The following is a 19931-nucleotide window of genomic DNA, read 5'->3' as shown; positions in this document are numbered from 1 at the left end:
TCTGACTTACTGGACTTAGTTAGATCATCTCCTGATCCATCCATGTTGCTGCAAATGGCATGATTTATGTTTTCTGGCTAATAGTCCACTGTGCACACGTATGGCGTTTTCTTTATCCATTCATTCAACTCGATGGACATTTCAGTAGTTTCGATGCCTCGGCTATTGTAAATCTTACCTCAACGACTGTTGGGGCCATGTGTGTATTTGAAGGATGGTTTTCTACAGATACTTGCCCAGGAGTGTTATTGCTGGACCTTATGGGAGCTCTATTTTTCATTATTTAAGGACCTTCCCTACTGCTGTCCATTGTGCTGTTACCAATTTACCTTCCCACTAACCAGGGGTTCCTTGTTCTTCAGACACTGTCCCGTATTTATTGTATGTAGACTTTTTGGGGTTTTTTGACCAGGCTGATTGTCCTTCGTACTGCAGAGGTGATAACTTGTAGTTTTGATTTGTATTTGTGTCATAATTATATACGTTGAACTCTTTCCTTGTGCCTTTTGGCTATATATATATATATATATATATATATATATATATACTTTTTGGAGAAATGTTGTTTTAGGTCTTTTTTCCATTTTTTTTGATTGGGTTGTCTTGTTGTTGAGTCGTACATGCTGTTTGTATATCTTTGAAATTTAGCCCTTGTAGGTTGCATCATTTTGAAATATTTTCTCCTAGTCCGTAGTTGTCTTTTTGTTCATGGTTTCCTTCCATGTGCAAAAGCTTTATGTTAGATTGGGTCCATTGGTAGGTTTGCTTTTATTTCTGTTGCCTTGAGTCTGACCTAAGAAAATGGTATGATTTATGTCACAGAATGTTTTGCCTATGTTCTCTTCTGGGGTTTTATCGTGTCATATCTTGTATTTAAGACTTTAATCCCTTTTGAGCTTATTTTTGTGTATGGCGTGAGGGTGGGTTCTAACTTTATTTGCGGCTGTTCAGCTTCCAACATTACTTGCTGAAAAGACTGTCTTTTCTCTATTGTATATTCTTGCTTTCTTTGTTGAAGATTGACTGTAGGTGTGTAGGTTTATTTCGGGCCTCTGTATTCTGTTCCATTGATCCATATGTCTGTTTTTGTGACCATGACATTGTTTTCTTTACTGTAGCTTAGTAGTATTTTCTGAAGTCTGGGAGGGTTGTGTCTCCTGCTGTGTTCTTTTTCCTCAGGATTGCTTTGGCAATTCTGGATCTTTTTTGGTTCCATATAAAGGATTATTCTGGTCTGTGAAAAATGCCATGCATAATTTGATAAGGATCTCATTCATTAAATCTGTAGATTGCTTTGCGTAGTGTGGCCATTTTAGCAACATTATTCTAGGACTTTTTTTTAATATTTGGTTGCGCCAGCTCTTAGTTGAGGCAGGCAGGCTCCTCAGTTGTGGCACGTGGGCTCCTTAGTTAAGGCTCACGTGCTCCTTGGTTGCAGCATGCATGTGGGATCTAGTTCCCTGACCAGGGATAGAACCCAGGCCCCGTGCATTGGTAGTGTGGAGTCTTATCCACTATGCCACCAGGGAAGTCCCTAGGACCTTTTTTTCCACATTGATTTTCAGGTCAATTTGACAAGTTCCGCTGGGGGGGTGGGAAATCCGTTTAACTTTTATTAGAATTGCACTGACTCTGTAATATAATTTGGGAACAATCAATATTTTTTTCAACTGTGACTTCTGATTTAGGAACAGGCTTTTTCTCATCATTCACTGAAGTCTTCTTTTATATTCTGCAACTAATTTTTCTCCACAAAATCCTGGCAGATCTTTGATTTACCTTTATGTCTATGAACCTTATTGTTTTGTTCCTATTGTAAATAGTGTTCATTTCCCAATTCCTACCATTGCTGGTTTTCGTTGCAAAAGAAAGCTAACGGTTTTTGTGTTGGTCTTTTATCTAGCAACCTTGATGAATTCTTATTCTCATATTTTTCTATATATTTGCTTTACTTTTCTATGTAATTCTTATGGCACCTGCGGATCCTAGGAATTTTTTTCTAGCACAGTGGAAGTGCAAATGAGAGTGGGCATGTCTAATTCTTATATTTAATGTAAATACTTCTAGAGACTGCTTCTAGAAAGTGTCTCTAGAGAATGCCTTTCAAGAAGAGAGAACAGTAAAGGCCCATAGCTCTGCTTGCCAGTAAGGTACCTTGGAGTTTTTTTGGCCCTTTGATTTCATAGGTGGAGCCATTCCAGGTCATTTTGTGGATGAGGCAACACTTTCTTACTCCTTCCTCCCTGCTTACACTGACCTGTGGCACGACCCTCCCTACCAGGGTGTCAGCAGATCCCCAGACCTCAGCCCCTGCCTTTAAGGCCTGGATCCTGTTCAGATGACTTCTGAGGCCTACTTGTGTTCCTGCTCAGTTCAAATTTCCTTTTTGTTTCTGGCACCTGGGAATTTTCCTCACTTACTTTTTGAGTTTGGCTCAGTTCCCAAGAATTGTGTGGTTATTGATTTATTTAGACTTTTTTCCACTTGAATTTTTCCATGAATCTTTAACAAAGTTTAAACTATACCTTGAGTTCCTTCCCAAACAGTACAAGGACTTTCAGACACTTTCACTCACCCCTCATTTTAAATACCTTTTATGTCCAATTCTTTTTATTTTTTAAAGGTTAACAGATTTTTTTTTTGGCTGCATTGGGTCTTTGATGCTGTGCGTGGGGTTGTGGTGAGTGGGGGGCTACTCTTCTCTGCGGTATGAGGGCCGGGCTTTTCATTGCGGTGGCTTTTATTGTTGCAGAGCGTGGGCTCAATAGTTGTGGCGCACGGGCATAGTTGCTCTGTGGCTTGTGGAATCTTCCCGGACCAGGGTTCGAACCCGTGTCCCCTGAATTGGCGGGTGGATTCTTAACCACTGAGCCACCAGGGAAGTTCCCAATTCTTTTTAAACTGATAAATTGGATGCTATTGTAATTTTATACAACAGTGTCTGTATTGACCGGCATGCTTGCTATTTGTTCACCTTTATTGCATCCCAGCTGTTTTCTGGGGGCATGTATTATCAGTGACACTGCTTAGCGCTGTCGGCTCATGGTAATAAAAAGCAGGCCACCTTTAGTAGGTTCTGTTGTTGTTTTTAAATTCTCTGCAAGTGATCACTCCCTTATGGTCTGCACCCAGGGCGGATGAATACCACTGTCCCCATTGGTATGCTGTTGAGCTTACCTATATTTTGAATCTGACAATCCAACATCTGCCATTCCAGGGGAAGGGTGCTGAAATCTTAGTTCTTATTCCTGCTGACTCTTCACTCATAGTGGCATGTTTTCTGGTCAGTTTATAAATCTCGGGTTGCAAGCTCACCGCTTGATCATCTCTGGTGGTCTTACAGGTAACCCAATTCAGACCTGCAATGGAAGCCTTCCCCAGTGTTTGCTTGTGCTACTGGCAGCCAGGGGGTGCTCCCCCGCCCCCCACCCATAAGCCCTTTCACCCAGGAGCTGAGGCTCTATTTCCACAGTTCAGTATCCCTACAGCAGCGTTACCGCCGCAGGCATCTGGCCTCTGAGCAGCCTGCCCACTTGGTTGCCTGCCGACCAGGCCAGCTCCCCACCATTCTGGCTCCTGTAGCTGTGGCTCCACTATCTCAGCTCCCGGAACACCCAGTCAGTCATGATACAGGAAAAAGAAATTATGCAACCATTATCTTACTATATTTTATCCATAATGATGTGAGTTGGGGCAGGAGAGAGGAACTCAGTGTTCCAAGTTGACTGAGGTGTCTCCTCACACTTTGCAAATAAGGGCTCCTGACAGCTCGCATTGCTATCCAGCCCAGCTTACCCTCAGTGGGCTGGTGTGCAGGTGGAAGATCCAACCTCAGAATGTGGCTTCTCGCGGCTGATTCTCAGGTTCCCCAAGTAGCTTAGCACCTGGGGAAGAAGTCCTAAGTCCCCCGGGTGTGTAACTGGTGTCTTCATCCTGTGGGCAGGCCGTCCAGGGCACCGGCCTGGCCTTCATCGTCTACACAGAGGCCATTAAAAACATGGAGGTGTCCCAGCTGTGGTCGGTGCTCTACTTCTTCATGCTGCTGATGCTGGGCATTGGAAGCATGCTGGGGAACACGGCCGCCATCCTCACCCCTCTGACCGACAGCAAGGTCATCTCCAGCTACCTGCCCAAGGAGGCAATCTCAGGTGAGTGGGCCAGCGAAGGCGGCGGGGCTCCGGGAGGTGAGCAGAGGGAGGAGTCTCCTCAGGGGCCGCAGGCTCAGCGAGAGGCCGCAGCAGCCTCACCAGGGTCCTGCCGTGGCTCTCTCCTCTCGGGCAATCTGGGACCTGGTACACATGATTCACCCCATGCATCTGGTTCTCCACATCACAGGGGAGTGAAGCGGTCACCCCAACCTTGGCAAAGGCCAAACCCCCCAACACGGCCCTCAAAGCTCTCCAGGCTAGCAGAGAACCTGCTTTTGTCTTTGTGTTGACTGAAGCATAACAACACCACGTACATTTCTCGCACCAGAGAGCCCCTCCCTGCTCCTGCCCCATCAGTACGCCCCCATCCCCATCCTCTTTCCTGTCCGTGTAATAATCCAGCCTAAGACCATACACCACAATTCATCTACCCATTCTGCAGTTGGCAGACCTTTGCCTTGTGGGGGCAAGAACCTGTTTATCCAGGCCTGCCTCTCCACTTCACTCCACCACCCATCTGCTCCAGTGCAACCTGGCAGTGTCCAGAGAACCGTGACTCCTCACCCCCACATCCAGAACCCCTCGTCCCAGCCCACATCAAACCCAGCTCCCACCAGAGCCCTCTAGCGCTTAGCCTCCCTGCCCTCAGGAGCCAGCATTATGTGAGCCTCCCCTCCCGCACAGAGCCTGTTCTCCTTGTGTCCGCCTCAGGACAGCAGTGGGGCTCACTGGCTGGTGGTGTAGGCTGTGGCCATGGAAAGGGCAGGTGGGAACTTTAGAGTCTAATACTTTGTGGGGTGCCCAAGGGAGGCAGCAGAGACTGGAGCTAGAGCTTCGGTTCTGGAGACAGAAGGGCCTGTGTCTGAATTCCAACTTTCTTTCTGTGCTGTGGAATGTTGGGAAAGTTACCCGACATCTCTGAGCCTTGGCTTCCCCCTCTGTAGAAGGGGGCTCCTGATAACCTGCCCCAGAAGCTAAAGGCTCCACTGCATGGCAAGTGCCTGGGGCGCAGTAGCAGTTGGGTAAGCATTTGTTTCTTCTCTTCCCCTCCCTACTCCTCTCTTCTGGTCAGATGTGAATCCTCTCTAGGGGGTCCTGTAAGGGGTGCCCTGCAGCTCAAATCTCCTCCCCTGATTCACTTCCCATGAGCTTAGTAGCTTAGTTGCTGGGATAAACAGTCACCAGACCCATAGATTGGGTGAGATTCCCCTAGACAGCAATGCCTACAAGTTTCTCTTTTCCACCGAGTTTGATTCCCCACTATTGGACGGCTCCATGAATTAACAGCAGGAAGTCCTGCTGACACTCCTCACAACACCTTTGCCCCACGCTGCCCAACACACACACGTGGCGCACACGTGCAGAGAGGCCAGTCCACCACGGCTCCCCCAGCCCATGAGGATGAACTGAACGGCCAGCGCCTCCTCAGGGTCCATGGCTCTTGGGCCCCAGAGAAAGCTGGGTGCGCAGGCCGGGGTCTCAGGCGGGTGAGCAGGCGGTCTTGTGCTCCTAGGTCTGGTGTGCCTCGTCAGCTGTGCCATCGGCTTGGTGTTCACCATGGAGACCGGCAACTACTGGTTCGACATCTTCAATGACTACGCCGCCACGCTGCCCCTGCTGCTCATTGTCCTGGTGGAGGCAGCCGCCGTGTGCTACCTGTACGGACTGAGGAGGTAGGAGGCCTGCCCCACCAGCTGCCCAGGAAACCCACCCGTGAAGGCCATGCCTCACAACACTTTCTGCCACATGTAGTTTCGAGAGTCCCAGATGTTCACTATGCACGTGGGTCTTTGTGGTCTACAGCCCAGGGTCCTGCTAGGTCAGTGGCAGCAGGGGGGGCAGGTGGTGATGGACACGCTGCAGGGTCCAGGAGAGGCAGGGGCTGTGGTTCCCGCTGTGACAGTCTCACCCGGCCCCCTCTCCTCCCCCATGGCTGCCTCTTCTGCCATGGGGAGCAGTTTCAAAGGCCCTGGACTGGAGGTAAGACACCAGTCCGGATGCTGGGCCTGGGTCGGCCACTACCTGGGTGCCCTCAGGCAAGTCACATCACAGCCCTGGACCTCGGTCCCCTCCCCTGGGAAACGGGGAGGTGGCTGGGTCAGCATTTCTCAAAGTGCTGAGATACTTTCCATCCTCATTTGTGTGTGGGGTGGGGGGGGGGGCAGAAAAATATGATTAGCCTATCCAATCCATGGTAAAACGGATATATTGGCATGCTATTGCTAAATTCAGGTAAAAGTCAATTATAAAAAAAAGCCCACAGACGATGGGAATCCCAATGGTGGGCTGCAGGCAGCTACACTTGGGAAGCACCACTCCATGCCAGCTCCAATGGGTCAGGGCCAAGGTGCTTCTGCTTCCTTCAGGTTTTCCCTCCGCCCCAGAAAACCTGCTCTGGTTTCAGGGGACAAAAGCGATTCCCCTGTGGGGGCATTTCTAGGGGGAAGGAGAGTTGCTGACTGCAGGGTGGGAGGGGTGGAGCGGGGCTGCCCTCGGGGTCCCCTGGTGTTGAGGACTGGCTTCACAGGCATCCCGCCAGGCCCTCTGGTGTACAGCAGCAGCCTCCAGCGGAAGGCCGGCACCAGGAGGATGGCCTCTGATGTCCACTCACCTATGGGTGGTTGCTTTGCCCCCTCTGTGGCAGCCTCAGCCCTTCTTCCCTCCCTGCCCCCAAGACCCCCAGAAGGAATCAGAGACCGCCCAGTGGTCGTGTTCAGACATCAGTGGCGCCCAGCACAGAATCTTCCTGAGCAGATGAGGAGGTGTGGCCTGGACTGCCTGGCGCCAACAGCACGGATAATCCAAGCTTTCTCTCCCCACCTCCGAACAGATTCGAGAGCGACCTTAAGGCTACGACTGGACGCGCTCTGAACTGGTACTGGAAGGCCATGTGGGGCGGTGTGAGCCCGCTGCTCATCATCAGCCTCTCTGTCTTCTACCTGAGCGACTACATCATCACCGGGACGCTGCAGTACCAGGCCTGGGACGCCTCCCAGGTATGGAAAACGTCACCCAGCCCAGGAGCTGGGCTGTGTTTTCAACATGGGCTGCAGGGAAGAGAGTGAGATTCCATCCAGAACTTCCTGGTGGCCTCTGTCCACTGAGGCCACTCAGGCAAGGCCAAGCAAGGCTGGAGGGCATGGCCCCTGAGGAGCTGGGTGGGGCAGGGACTGGCGTTTACACTGGAGTTGCTAGGACAGAACCGGGGACTGAGAGGGGCACTCAGGAGGCTGGGCTGCATCTGCTCACCCAGCAGAGGGCAGCACATCAGTGTTTTAACAACCTGGACAGCCCTATCACGGCACCAGGCCTGAGGGTCAGCCTTGGCTGTCCTTGCACAGACACACTCTCATAAAAAAGATTTACTTTTTAAGGAAAGTAATACAACTGACCAATTTGGATGTCTTTCCCTGTGGATAGAAGATGCTGCCTCTTAGCATATGGTGTGTGTGCAGAGAGGGTGCACAGGGCCCGTGCTCCAGTCCACACACTCCACGCTGCACCCTGGCTGGGAAGGCGCCACTGCGTCTGGTTCTGGCAGTGGTGCCGAGCAGGGCGTGCAGCCTGATACTTTTGGAAAATGCAATTAACAGTGAATTCCTTTAAAAAAAAAAAAGGTAGAGCAAATACAAGCACCAAATATGTATCAGATTCAGCAGACTCAGGATTATATGCTGTCAAACTGCTAAAATCATTTATGTTTCCTCCCAATTCCTGTACTCGTCACACAGAACACAATGAGTAACAGATGAGCAACAGAAGTCTGTGGGTTGGTTCCCGCGGCCACACTCCGGGTGGCATTTTGGTTTACAAACCATACGTGCTTTGGTTGACAGCAAGTACCTGCTCCCTGGATTTAGCTGTCCTCTGGTTCCTTTGTGGAAAGGTAGTGTAGCATTTAGTGGCTTTTGGGCCTAAACTGGTTTCTCATCAGTTTTGCATTTACAGAAACATCCATCATTCTTCCAACTAAGTCCTGAGGTCCATCAACACTTCTCCTGAGATGAGAGCTGTGCTGCTGGACACAGAAGCTAATAACCACATGTGGCTATTGAAATTTAAACAAAATTTAAAATTCACTTCTTGAGCATCACCAGCCACATTCCCAGTGCTCAGTGGCCACCTATGCCTGATGGCTGCTGTACTGGACAGGTAGCCCCTACGTTTAGGTCCCCTGCTGCTGCCTTGAACATAAGCCTGGGATTATTCTCATGGTTGCTCTTTCCAGGTAGCTCCAAACAGTATGCACAAGGGGAGTTAGTCTGCCCAGCAGAGCCACTAGTGACCTGCACGCAGAGCTGGGGTGGCCCCGGGTGTAAGGATGCCCGGCCGCAGATGCTCTCTTCCTCCCGCTGGAGGGCCTGAGGCCCGGAGGGGCGGTGCCCTCAGAAGGCTCCGCACGGGAGGTTCTTTCTTCTGACACTCAGGTTCCTTCTTCAGGGCCAGCTTGTGACCAAGGACTACCCCCCGTATGCACTGGCCATCATTGGGCTGCTCGTGGCCTCCTCTACCATGTGCATCCCCCTGGGGGCCCTGGGGACTTTCATCGTGCGCCACCTCAAGCAGGGAGACACAGCCTCCGTGGCCTGAGAGCTGGGCTTCCCCGAGACTGCCGTCAGCCGCTCACTATCTTACAGCCACTTACGTACAGATGGAGCCGCCTCGGCTGCTTTTGGAAGTATTGACTCCGGAAGCACTCAGCCCATCGTCTTCTCGAGTCTAGAAAGGATTAGGAAGGTGAGAAGAAAGACTACTCCCTCAGCAGGACACACACCCCACCCGCCACCCCCAGAGTCACACACGGTGCTTCCTCCCTGTCACCACGGAGGCAGAATTCTCACAGCCAGTCTTGAAGACAACTGCTCGACTCTAGCAAAGTCCTAGAAGTAGGGCACACCGGGAGCTGAAATTTGACTAGTTTTTATAGGATAAAATTTAAGGAATGTTTTCTGTTGAGATCCGGGCATTCATTTTTAGAGAATTTTGAAAAGGAGTTTTTTAACTAAGATGACTAATCTGAATGTCATCAACGCAAAATTAATTAGTTCTTTTTTCAGTCACGGTGAACCTGCAATCACTGTGCTCTCCTTCGCTAATAGGATTGACTGGCCATAAAGAAAGGCCTTTGTTTGGAGCTCACAAAAGGAGTCACTTTTCCCTAATCTGAGGCCTCTCAGTGGGTCCAAGACCAGTCCTCTCTACAAACAACCCCAAACCACCTTCGGCCCTGGTGTCTCACGACACTGAAAAGCTGCCAGAGCCTCTATGAGGATGAAAGTGAAGCTAACTTTCCCATAGACCTAAGGTTATATTTGGACCTGATGACCAACTCTTTATAGGAAAGACCATAACCTAGTTTTAAATTATTTATCTGTACATAAGTTTTCTAAAATGTATAGAAAGACGGCTCTCAAACAGAACACCCAGTAAGTGAAGACACCATATTTACGATACAGCATTAGTCCACCTTGTGAACGTCTCCTGTCGTTTAACTGCAATAAGTAGGTCAGGGTTATCTCGGAAGTGAGGAGGTCCCTTACTGCTCTAACACTCCTCAATTCCATGCTCTCAGTGAAGCACACAAAGTTTCTTTGAGTAGATTTGTACAGACATCTTTAAAGACACTTACACATTCACCTGGGACATCAGCTAGAGATGGCTTTTCTTTTTCATGCCATAAACTTCCCTATAACAAGAAATAGGCATTAGAAAGGTCTTAGGCAGTCTTGAACTTCCAGCTTCACCTGATGCCCATAAAAAGACCACTTGGTGGTGTTAGGCAAGCTGGAGAGCCGCATGTAAGTCAATGAAGTTAGAACACACCCTCACCCCATATACAAAAATAAACTCAAAATGGCTTAAAGACTTAAATATAAGACACGACACCATAAGACTCCTAGAAGAGAACATAGGTAAAGCATTCCCTGACATAAATCGTGCCAATGTTTTCTTAGGTCACTCTCCCGCGAGAACAGAGATAAAAGCAAAAATACACAAATGGGACCTAAACAAACTTAAGCTGTTACACAGCAAAAGAAACCATAAACGCAACAAAAAGACAACCTATGGACTGGAAGAAAATATTTGCAAATGATGTTACCAACAAGGGCTTAATTTCCAAAATATACAAACAGCTCATACAAGTCAACAACAAAAAATAACCCAATCCAAAAATGGGCAGAAGGCCTAAATAGACATTTCTGCAAAGACAACATACAGATGGCCAACATGCACATGAAAAGATGCTCAACATCACTAATAGAGAAATGCAAATCAAAACTACAAATCAAAATGTCACACACCAGTCAGAATGACCATCATTAAAAAGTCTACAAATAGGGCTTCCCTGGTGGCGCAGTGGTTAAGAATCCACCTGCCAATGCAGGGGACATGGGTTCGAGCCCTGGTCCGGGAAGATCCCACATGCTGCAGAGCAACTAAGCCTGTGTGCCACAACTACTGAGCCTGCACTCTAAAGCCCGTGAGCCACAACTACTGAAGCCCACGTGCCTAGAGCCTGTGTTCCGCAACGAGAGAAGCCACTGCAATGAGAAGTCCGCACACCGCAACAAAGAGTAGCCCCTGCTAAATAAATAAATAAATAATTTTTTTAAAAAAGTCTACAAATAACAAATGCTGGAGAAGGTGTGGAGAAAGCAGAACCATCCTACACTGTTGGTGGGAATGTAGACTGGTGCAGCTACTATGGAGAACAGTATGGAGGTTCCTCAAAAAACTAAAAATAGAGTTGCCGTATGATCCAGCAATCCCACTCCTGGGCATGTATCCAGACAAAACTATAATTCAGAAAGATACAGGCACCCCTGTGTTTACAGCAGCACTATTTACAATAGCCAAGACATGGAAACAATCTAAATGTCCATCAACAGATGAATGGATAAAGATGTGGTACATATATACAATGGAATATTACTGAGCCATAAAAAAGAATGAAATCATGCCATTTGCGGCAAAATGGATGGACCTAGAGATGATCATACTAAGTACGTCAGAAAGAGAAAGACAAATATACCATATGATATCACTTATATGTGGAATCTAAAATATGATACAAATGAACTTATCTATGAAACAGACTCACACAGAACAGACGTGTGGTTTGCCAAGGAGGAAGGGGCGTGGGGGAAGGATGGATTGGGAGGCTGGGATCAGCAGATGTCAACTATTCTTTATAGAATGGGTAAACAACAAGGTCCTACTCTAGCACAGGGAACTATATCCAGTATTCTGTGATAAACCATAATGGAAAAGAAAAAAAAAATCACTTGGCTTTAAAATGCATGAACCAGCATTTACTTACCACAACTAGTCAGTCCTCCGATTTCTTATCAGAGGGTTCTTCGGTGTCACAAAACCTCAGCTATCAAGGCTTGGAGAGTGAGCACACTCAACAGCAAATACACAGCACAGAGTCTGTTCCTGAATCCTTAGGGGTCACAGTCTCCGAGCCCCCAGCCCTGGTCACTGTCTTACAACAGGGGCCGCCCCTCGGGGGTTGGTCATCACCTGGGTATTTCAGCCCTGAATGCTAGGTATCCTCAGGAGCATAGACACAAATGTTGTTCTAGAGCAGCTCTTCATTCACAGTTGCTGTACTTCAGTGGTCCTCCACCTCAGTGTCCATTCAAACCACCCAGGAGCATTTAAAACTCCTGGTGTCCAGGCCACGCCCTGGAACCTGCCAAATCTGAGAACCAGGGCCCTATTTAAGAGAGAAGGAAAATGTGTCATACATTTGGGCACACTTACATCGAAAGTGACCTTTAAAATTTTGAAAGCACTTTTGAGCATTTCTAATTGTATGGAAAAGTTACTTCTCCAGAATAATATTTGCTCACAGAAGTCAAACAGATGAAGTCCCATTATTATAGACTAATGTGCTCCAGATGAAAATGTCTCCTGCTTGGGTTCAGTTTTATTCTGCTTTCTGAGAACTGCACGAAGAGCAGAACATTTCATAGTAATCCTCAGTCCTGTTTCAAAAAATTCTTTGAATTCTTTGACTATTTTCTAGGGACTGCACAAAAGCAGTCATCTTAACATTTGTCCACCCTCTTCCAATAAGCTGGAGAGAAAAAGGCACGTTTCATCCCTGTGCCCTTAGCAGTACAATGACATCAGAGCCAGACACGGACTCCAGAAAGCTTTCTGATTATACTAAAAACACACCTACTCTTAGTTCTAAAGAATCAGGTAGGGAAATATTTGGGTTTTTTTTTAGCAATTGTCATAAATAAAACCCTAAACAAATATATCTCTAGGTCTTTTTGGTCACTTATGAGATGTAGTTTTGTTTTGAGACCTCTCAACACAAGATTTTCCCTCCTTATGTAAACATACTAGCTAATTTAAAAAAAAAAAAAAAGGAAAATAAAGGAGAATCCATCTGGTCTCTTTTCTACTGCCTTCTCTGTTTGCTTCCTCACACGCAGTGAAACCGCACCAATGCAGTGTATGAAGGCCATCACATGAGAAGAGGATCACATGATAACAGGAAGGGTAGCATCCAAAAGAGAAATTAGGGGAAAAAAATTCTAATTTGCTGGATTTAAACAGAATGTGAGCTCTTCCGAATTGCTGCAGAATCTTTCCAACCCTTTTGAGAGGTGCCCTGGGCAGTCTGCCCACCTCAGAATCCCTTGTTGGCTGAGGCCATAAGAACCCACACAATAGGTTTGGGTGTGACCTCAGAACTGTCCTGGGGCGGAAAGAGCGTGTAAACTATTGTGTTAGATCTCTGTAAAAGTTATTTTACATAGAAAAATTAATTTATGGCTGTTCCACTTTATAGACAGAAAAGCTGGGGAAGAGAATGAATTCACCCAACCATTTTCTACTCAGCATCCAGTCAGGAAGAAAAAAAAACGAGCGATTTAAACAATCCTTTGCAAGGCAAAAAGTACGTCTACAAATATGAAATTCTCAACCAGAATTTTCTGACCAGTCTCTTACATGTGACTCATGTGTCCTTTCGTATTGCCCACCTGCATAGGATCAGCCTTTACGGAGTATATTACAATCCAGTCCCTGTGTAGGCTCTGGGGAAAGTTCTGGTTTCTGGACTTCATGGCTCTTAAATTCTGGAAGGGAAAAAGACAATGATAGATAACAAATGATATAATTACAGACTGTGATCTTTTCTAAGAAGGAAATAAATGGGCCAAGTGATGGTGTGAGAGGGACAGTGCTTCAATCAGGTGGTCAAGGAGGAGATATGTGGACTGAATTTTGAAGAAGAATGAACTAGTTATTGGAATTGCTGGAAGGTCTGTCCAGGCAGAGGCAATGGCAGTGCAAAGGCCCGCAGGGGAGAAAGAGCAGAAAGGAGGCCTGTGGTTGGACTGGGGACGGGAGCGATGGGAGATGAGCTTGGAGAAGTGGGCAGAGACCAGGTCATATAAGGCCTTATAGGCCACAACAGAGCTCCGGATTCCTTCAAAGAGCAACAGAATCTCACCTGAGGATTTAACGTGGGGCCCTGCGTCATCTAGTTTACACTTGAAAGATCACTTGTAGCTGTGGAGAACAGACTGGAGAGGGTTGTAGATGGGAACCTTGGAAAATTATTCCAGGAGCTACTTTAGGAAGTCCACGGGAAAGATGATGGTGGCATAGACTTGGAAATGAATATGGAGAGGAATAGGTGGGTCTGAGTTATATTTTGGCAGGGGAGAGTTGCCAAGACTTGCTTATGGACTGGATGCATAGTTGAGAGGAGAGGGATGAAATGTTTGACTTACTGGGTGGATGCTGGTGGCATTTCCTGAGATGGAGAAAACTCGGCATGGAACCAGTCTGCAGAGTATAAATCAAGAGCTCTGGGGGGATAAAAAAAGAGCTCTGCTTGACCATACTGAGTTTGAGATGCCTGTGAATCAGGTGGGAATATCAGGTAGGCAACAGAACATTAGAATCTGAACCTTTTGGAAAGGTCCGATCTAGATGTATATATATTTGGGAGTCACAGCATCAAGATGCTATTTTAAAACCATGGGTCTAAATGACATCACCTGGGGTAAGTGTGTACATGGAGAGGAGGGCTTAGGACCAAAGCCTACCAAAAAATCCAACATGTGTCCAGACAGGGCCACAGGTTCTTTTCCATCTTTCTCATTGAGAGAGGGGGTCTGTGTCCCTCCCCCTGAATCTGAGTGGGTTTGTGAGTGCTCCAACCAATAGAATATGGCGGAAGGGACACCACTGGACGTTAGAGGCTAGATCATACCATGCAAGCTTCCACCTGGTTTGCTGGAACTCTCACTCCGGCCGCCGTGAGCCAACCAGGTATGAAGTCCTACGACCTTGAGGCTGCCGTGCTGCAAAGCCACATGGAGGTGCTCCAGCTCACAGAACCAGCTGGTCCACCTTCCAGCCACCCTTGTGCAGCACCAAACCAGCGCAGACCAGAGACCAGCCCCTCTGTCAGCTGAGTATCACTGAGTGACCTCTGTCAGTGCCATCTGGAACAGAAGAGATCACCCAGCTGTGCCAGGCTCCATTCCTAACTCGCAACACTGTGAGATTACTTTCCAGAAACAGATAACTAGAACGGGGTAAAGCAGAGAGGAGACATCAGTAGGCAATGGAGTTGTGAAGAAAGCTGGACAGAACCCAGGAGAATGTGTGCTCCCAAAAGGTCAGGAGAAGGACATCTTAAATTCTCCAAACATGACTTACAACCTGTACTTTCTACTTCTCCTAACCTCAGAGTCTATGTTTAAACCGAAATCTAATAGGAGCTCAATTTAGGACATAAAATGTAACATGATATTTTAATAGATGCGACTTTAGCTTCCTACAGCTAGAAAAATAAACAGGCAACAGGCACGCATCACTGAAAATGGTGAAGAAAGACGAATGTCTGGGCCTTTGGCTAAAACAAACAAAAAGCAAAGACAAAGTTATGCTCAGAATAATCTGTAAAGGGAAGTGCTAAGAACAAACAGGCCATCTGACCAGTTCACGCAGGACCAGGGCATTCGTGGTAATAATTAAACATGTCACAACTCCTTTTAATTGTCTCTCCCCCTCCACCCCCGCAGTGAAATCCCATTTATGGAGCCTCTGCGTGATGTCCAACACAGAGGATGAGAGCTGGACATCAAGGAAGAGCTCCCGCCTGTAGATTTACCTGGGTTTCTCAGCAGGGGTGTGTCCGTGTGCATGTGTTATCCTAGGGAACTGCCATATGGATGAGAATCCAAGAATTTATAGTTAAGAGACCAAGTTCAACACACAAGTGAGGTCCAAATATAAATTAGAGCCCATGTTTTCTTTAACTCCACGGCCAGAGTGCTCGCCCTCATAAGGCTCGCGAGCCTTACTCAAAATCAGTTTCACAGAACCGTCCTATTGAGATGCTCTGCAAATAAAAAATTCCACAGACCAGAAAGTCTGGGTGCTGCTGCGTCGCACACCCCCTCTAGGGGAGTCAAACCTCTGACAAGTCCGAGAATTGAGACAAGTCCTTGACTATGTTTAACCCAATGTTTCCAAATGGTTCTCACCACAGATCCCTACTGTCAAAAAACAGCTCTGAGCACACAGGACTCGTGTTATTCCAAACACTCAGGACAATGCTTTGCCGAACAGACTGAGAAGCTGGGGGCCCAGAGCTCAGGGAAGAGCCAGGCCATCCTGCAAGACACGGCTGTGTGAGGAAGAGTTCTCAGCAGTGAAAACACCCAGGCCAACAGGACAGAACAGAAAGCCGAAACCCCACAAGTGGAGGCGAGCCTGATGTGTGATGGTGGCAGCACCGCACAGCAGGACGGAGGGAGTCGGGAAGGCTCTCTGCTGACTCTTCCCGTTAACCCAGTGGGAAAAGAAAACTGGAGCCTGTGTCGGATGACAGCACACAGTCCCTCCCCAGGGGCTACACTCTCCTCCCTCCATCACTTCAAGTATGGCCATGTGACTTGCTTTGACCAATGAAATGTGAACAGAAGAGATTGTCACCTTCAAGCAGAAACTTCTCCCTTTTCTTTCTGCCAGGACAACTGGTAATGTTCCTGTGTGAAGCTGTTCCGTCACTCTGGGTCCCAGGATGCAGACGTCATGTAGCAGAGCTGCAGCAGACCCTTCAAGGATACATAGAATGAGTGAGAAATAAGTCTTCATTTTTTTAAAGCCACTGAGATTTGGGGATCATTTGTTACTGCAGCATAATCTGATCTACCTGGATTGACACAGACCATTTCCTTACTTTACAGAATGGGAAAAGACCTGACGTGAAAAAGCAAAATTATGTGAAAAGAAGTCCCTTGGGGTTGAGCAATGTTGTCTTACCCAAGCACAAGGGATGGTAGGAAATTTCTGGTAAATTCAACACCATTGAAATTATACACTTCTTTCACCAAAAGTAACCACAAGAAAATGAAAAGACAAGCCACAAACTAGAAGAAGATATATGTAGTACATATAAGCAACAAAGGATTACTCTCCAGAATATATAAAGAATTTCAGAAATCTTTAAGGACAAACAATCTAACAGAAACAGGCAAAAGACCTCAAAGGCACAGCACAGGAAACACCCGATTCCCTCCAGCACCAGCTCTGAATCATGACTTTGGATTTTTCTCTCCTTACAGGCTGTGGGAACAGACTTCCAGAGAGCCCCACCTCCCGGTATTCATGCCCTATGTAATCCCCTCCCCGAGTGAGCTGATCTAGTGGCTTGTTTCTAATGCATAGAATATGGCACAAGTGATGGGATGACACTTCTGAGATTAGGTTAAAAAAGACTGTGACTTCCATCTTGCTGGCTTTGGTGAACCAAGCTGCCAAGGTGGAGAGGTCCATGTGCCAAAGAACATAATATTTTAAAGACTTACTTATTGTAATTTATCTGTAGTAGGAAAACTTCTGACATCAGGACTCATAGGCAAGCAGGAGGAAAAACCCCCAAACCCTTAAGCCACTTCCCCCCAAAACACCCTTCACACACCACACACACACACGTGCAAGGGTCTCCTAGGCACCGAGGTGTCTACATCAGCATTTCCCTCGGGCTCCCTGACATCTTCCTGTGGCCTGAGAGGACGTTTTCTAATAAGCATATTGTCCCACTTCTTGGTTGAGAGCCTCTATCATTTTGAAAAAGAAATTACAATTTGGAGGTGGGAATACAGGGGACATCTTTTAATGAACACTATACTAAATATTCCCCTGGAATATCTGTAACTGAAAAATAATTATAAGGATAAACACAATTTTTAAAGTGGCCATAATTGGAAAGTAGAATTTCAGAAGCTACTCATTTTCTTGCTTACTTACATTGTCTAATTCTTCTATAATGACCACACATTGCTTTGCATGTTTTTTATAAAAAGGAACATCCCTTTGTAAAACAAGGTATAGGAATGACACCAACATTAGTTAGAAAAGAGTATGACATTTTATTTTCACTTACGGATGGACAGTACATGAATTTAGAAATATAATCATTGCAGGGTTCTGAAATATTGATACCTTAAGATCTAACACACCAACATTAGCCCATTCACTGCAAAACAGCCACATCAGCAGTTCAGATTTGGTCTTTGTTGTGGTCGCTGAAATAAGTTCTTAATGTGAAATGCCCAGTAGCATCTGAGTAATACATTACAGTAGACATGAACTAAGTTTCGATATTTCCTCTTTGGAACGAATTATGCTTATTTACAAGAGTAGGTAGTTCTAATTACTTACCCTATTGTGAGTTTTAATGACTGACTTTAAGCTACAGAGGGTTTTCCGGCTATTATTTCCTTTAAAGTTTCTAAAAGCAACAACTCTTATTAATGTTTATAAAAGATAATGTTGGAAAAAAGGTAATGTTAAAATCAAGGCGCTCTTTAGAGATATTTAAGGACAGGAAAAGGTATTACCATTGAAAAAACTGTACATATTTTCAAGCACAACACAAATATTGTAGCAGTATTTAATTGAACTATTTTAAAATAGTGGCAATTATACTTCCTTACATACTTTTCTAATTTTTAAACCTCATAATTACAATTTGAATACAATTTGAAGTCTGACTTGCAATTAGAACTATGCACAGCTTCTAGAGTGTATTTTTTCAGATTTATTTCTTCACATAAATTAAAGTTTAAGTTGGTCCTTGATTTGGAGAGCTGTAACTACCTGGAAGCACTAAATTTTAGACTTACTGACAGCTAACAAAAACCCTTCAATAGGGAAAAGCATCGACACTGCCGTGCGTGGAAAAGCAGCTGCTGCCTCCAAGTGCAACATCGGATTCAGCACAAGACCCGCTCAGAGGCCATGTCTCCATGAAAGACCCCCAAGAAACCGAAAGGTCCAGAATGAAGGAGCTGACCAACCAAGGGCATTTTCCACACTGGGGCAATCCTGAAAACAGAGGAGGCTTTGGACCTCTAGCATAAGAGAGAGACTTCACATTCTTTGATTTCATTTACACCTTTTAAAAAAGATAAAATACACCTGAACCTTTTTCATCACACTTAAACTGCACAGCTAAAGCTGATTGAACTCATAAGGCAGCCCAACTGAAGCTCCAAAGGAACACCGGACCCTGGTCTCCTCCTTCCTACCATGTAGTCACAGACTATTTCGTCCAACTACTTGATGTATGGAAAAGACATTTTATAAACAGAGTAGGGTTAGCTTATTATTAAACTAAAGAAAAGTCCAAAGATGTATGGAAAAGTATGCTTGCTAACAGAAACTGCTTCTACAGTGACAATAAACTGAGCTAGAAAAATAATTTCACTGTTTTAAATAAGGAAAGAGGCTCGATTTTTAAATATGTTACTTGTTCTGCATCAGCTGATTAAACTGACCATGAATAGATTCCTTCCGTCCCGTGAGCTGAATTGAGGTTACATTTTAATTATAGAATAGCTTCAAATGATAACCATCCCAATAGTAAAGAGATCATCAAGGCAGTAACATCAGATCAATTCTAAGTCATCACCCCCACACAAAGCGCAAGATGTGCTTTTGGATAAAGGATTTAAAAAGACCTTGGGCTGACGTGGAAAGCGGGTCAGTAAAGACTCCAGTTCTGCATAATGGAATCTTCCAAGCCAAGCCGCTTTCCACAGACACAAATTCAGTCTATCTTTTCTTTCTGGACCAATCTGGGAGCATCAACAAAATCTTTGCCATTGTAAAGAATAATAAAAAATGTTCCAATGCTTGCAACTCCCCAGAAGAGCACATATGCCAGTGTTTCTGTCCAGGTGTCACCTGTTGATTTTAAAAACAAAGAGCTGATAAATAACAAGTCATTTTATTGATACTAGATCCAGCTTTCAGCCGTTTAGCACATCTTGACAACATTAAAGTTTACAAACACATCCAAAGGAAAAATATAAGAACCTCTCAATTAAGGTTTAAACCAGTGGTTCTCAAACTCTGGCTGGCAACAGAATCCGCTTCAGGGCTTGATAAAGAACCAGCTGCTGGGCTGAACCCCAGCGTGTCTGTCCCATTTAGCAGGCCTGGGGTGGCATCCAAGAATCTGCATTTCTAACAAGTTCCCAGATTATGCTGATGCTATGGGTCGAGAGACCACATTTTGAGAACCGCTTGACTAAACTAATTTCAGGTTATATCAAGCAAATAGTAATTATTAGTTTTAGATTATATACTTTAATATTATAAGAAATTATTACTAATAGTTTAGTTCATAGTCCTATCTATGACAGGTATCAGCTACTACCAAAATGCCAACACAAAAAATACTGGGTTGGCCAAAAAGTTCATTCGGGTTTTTCTGTTATGGAAAATAAC

The 19931-nt window shown here is 45.8% G+C and overlaps 2 protein-coding genes across 18 annotated transcripts in view; one reads left to right on the top strand and one right to left on the bottom strand.

Moving 5' to 3' along the window:
* The window catches only part of SLC6A20 (solute carrier family 6 member 20), a 90406-nt gene extending 80191 nt beyond the window's left edge, over nucleotides 1-10215 (top strand). For both annotated transcript variants that reach the window (XM_029244085.1, XM_029244084.1), the window contains 4 exons: nucleotides 3944-4148; nucleotides 5662-5821; nucleotides 6979-7144; nucleotides 8589-10215. In XM_029244085.1, coding sequence (XP_029099918.1) covers nucleotides 3944-4148; nucleotides 5662-5821; nucleotides 6979-7144; nucleotides 8589-8738 — 681 coding nt within the window. In that variant the 3' untranslated portion in view covers nucleotides 8739-10215. The remainder of the gene's footprint in view (nucleotides 1-3943; nucleotides 4149-5661; nucleotides 5822-6978; nucleotides 7145-8588) is intronic.
* The window catches only part of SACM1L (SAC1 like phosphatidylinositide phosphatase), a 70446-nt gene continuing 54505 nt past the window's right edge, over nucleotides 3991-19931 (bottom strand). For 2 of the 16 annotated variants that reach the window (XR_003796807.1, XR_003796817.1), the window contains exons 20-22: nucleotides 11470-16249; nucleotides 9778-9834; nucleotides 8671-8867 (exon numbers count right to left, since the gene is read on the bottom strand). Coding sequence is in view for 2 of the 16 variants with exons in the window: in XM_029244081.1 (XP_029099914.1) it covers nucleotides 15786-16249 (464 nt within the window). In the remaining 14 variants the exon portion in view is untranslated. Of the gene's footprint in view, nucleotides 4127-7218; nucleotides 8868-9777; nucleotides 9835-11112; nucleotides 16250-17528; nucleotides 19386-19931 lie in introns of those variants that run through there. The other 14 variants (XR_003796820.1, XR_003796819.1, XR_003796814.1 and 11 more) reach the window with 14 other exon arrangements.

This window comes from Monodon monoceros, unplaced genomic scaffold, assembly GCF_005190385.1.
Source record: "Monodon monoceros isolate NGI ecotype Baffin Bay Population unplaced genomic scaffold, NGI_Narwhal_1 Super_Scaffold_3, whole genome shotgun sequence".
Taxonomy (NCBI): Eukaryota; Metazoa; Chordata; class Mammalia; order Artiodactyla; family Monodontidae; genus Monodon; species Monodon monoceros.
This window is presented reverse-complemented; position numbering and strand designations above follow the sequence as displayed.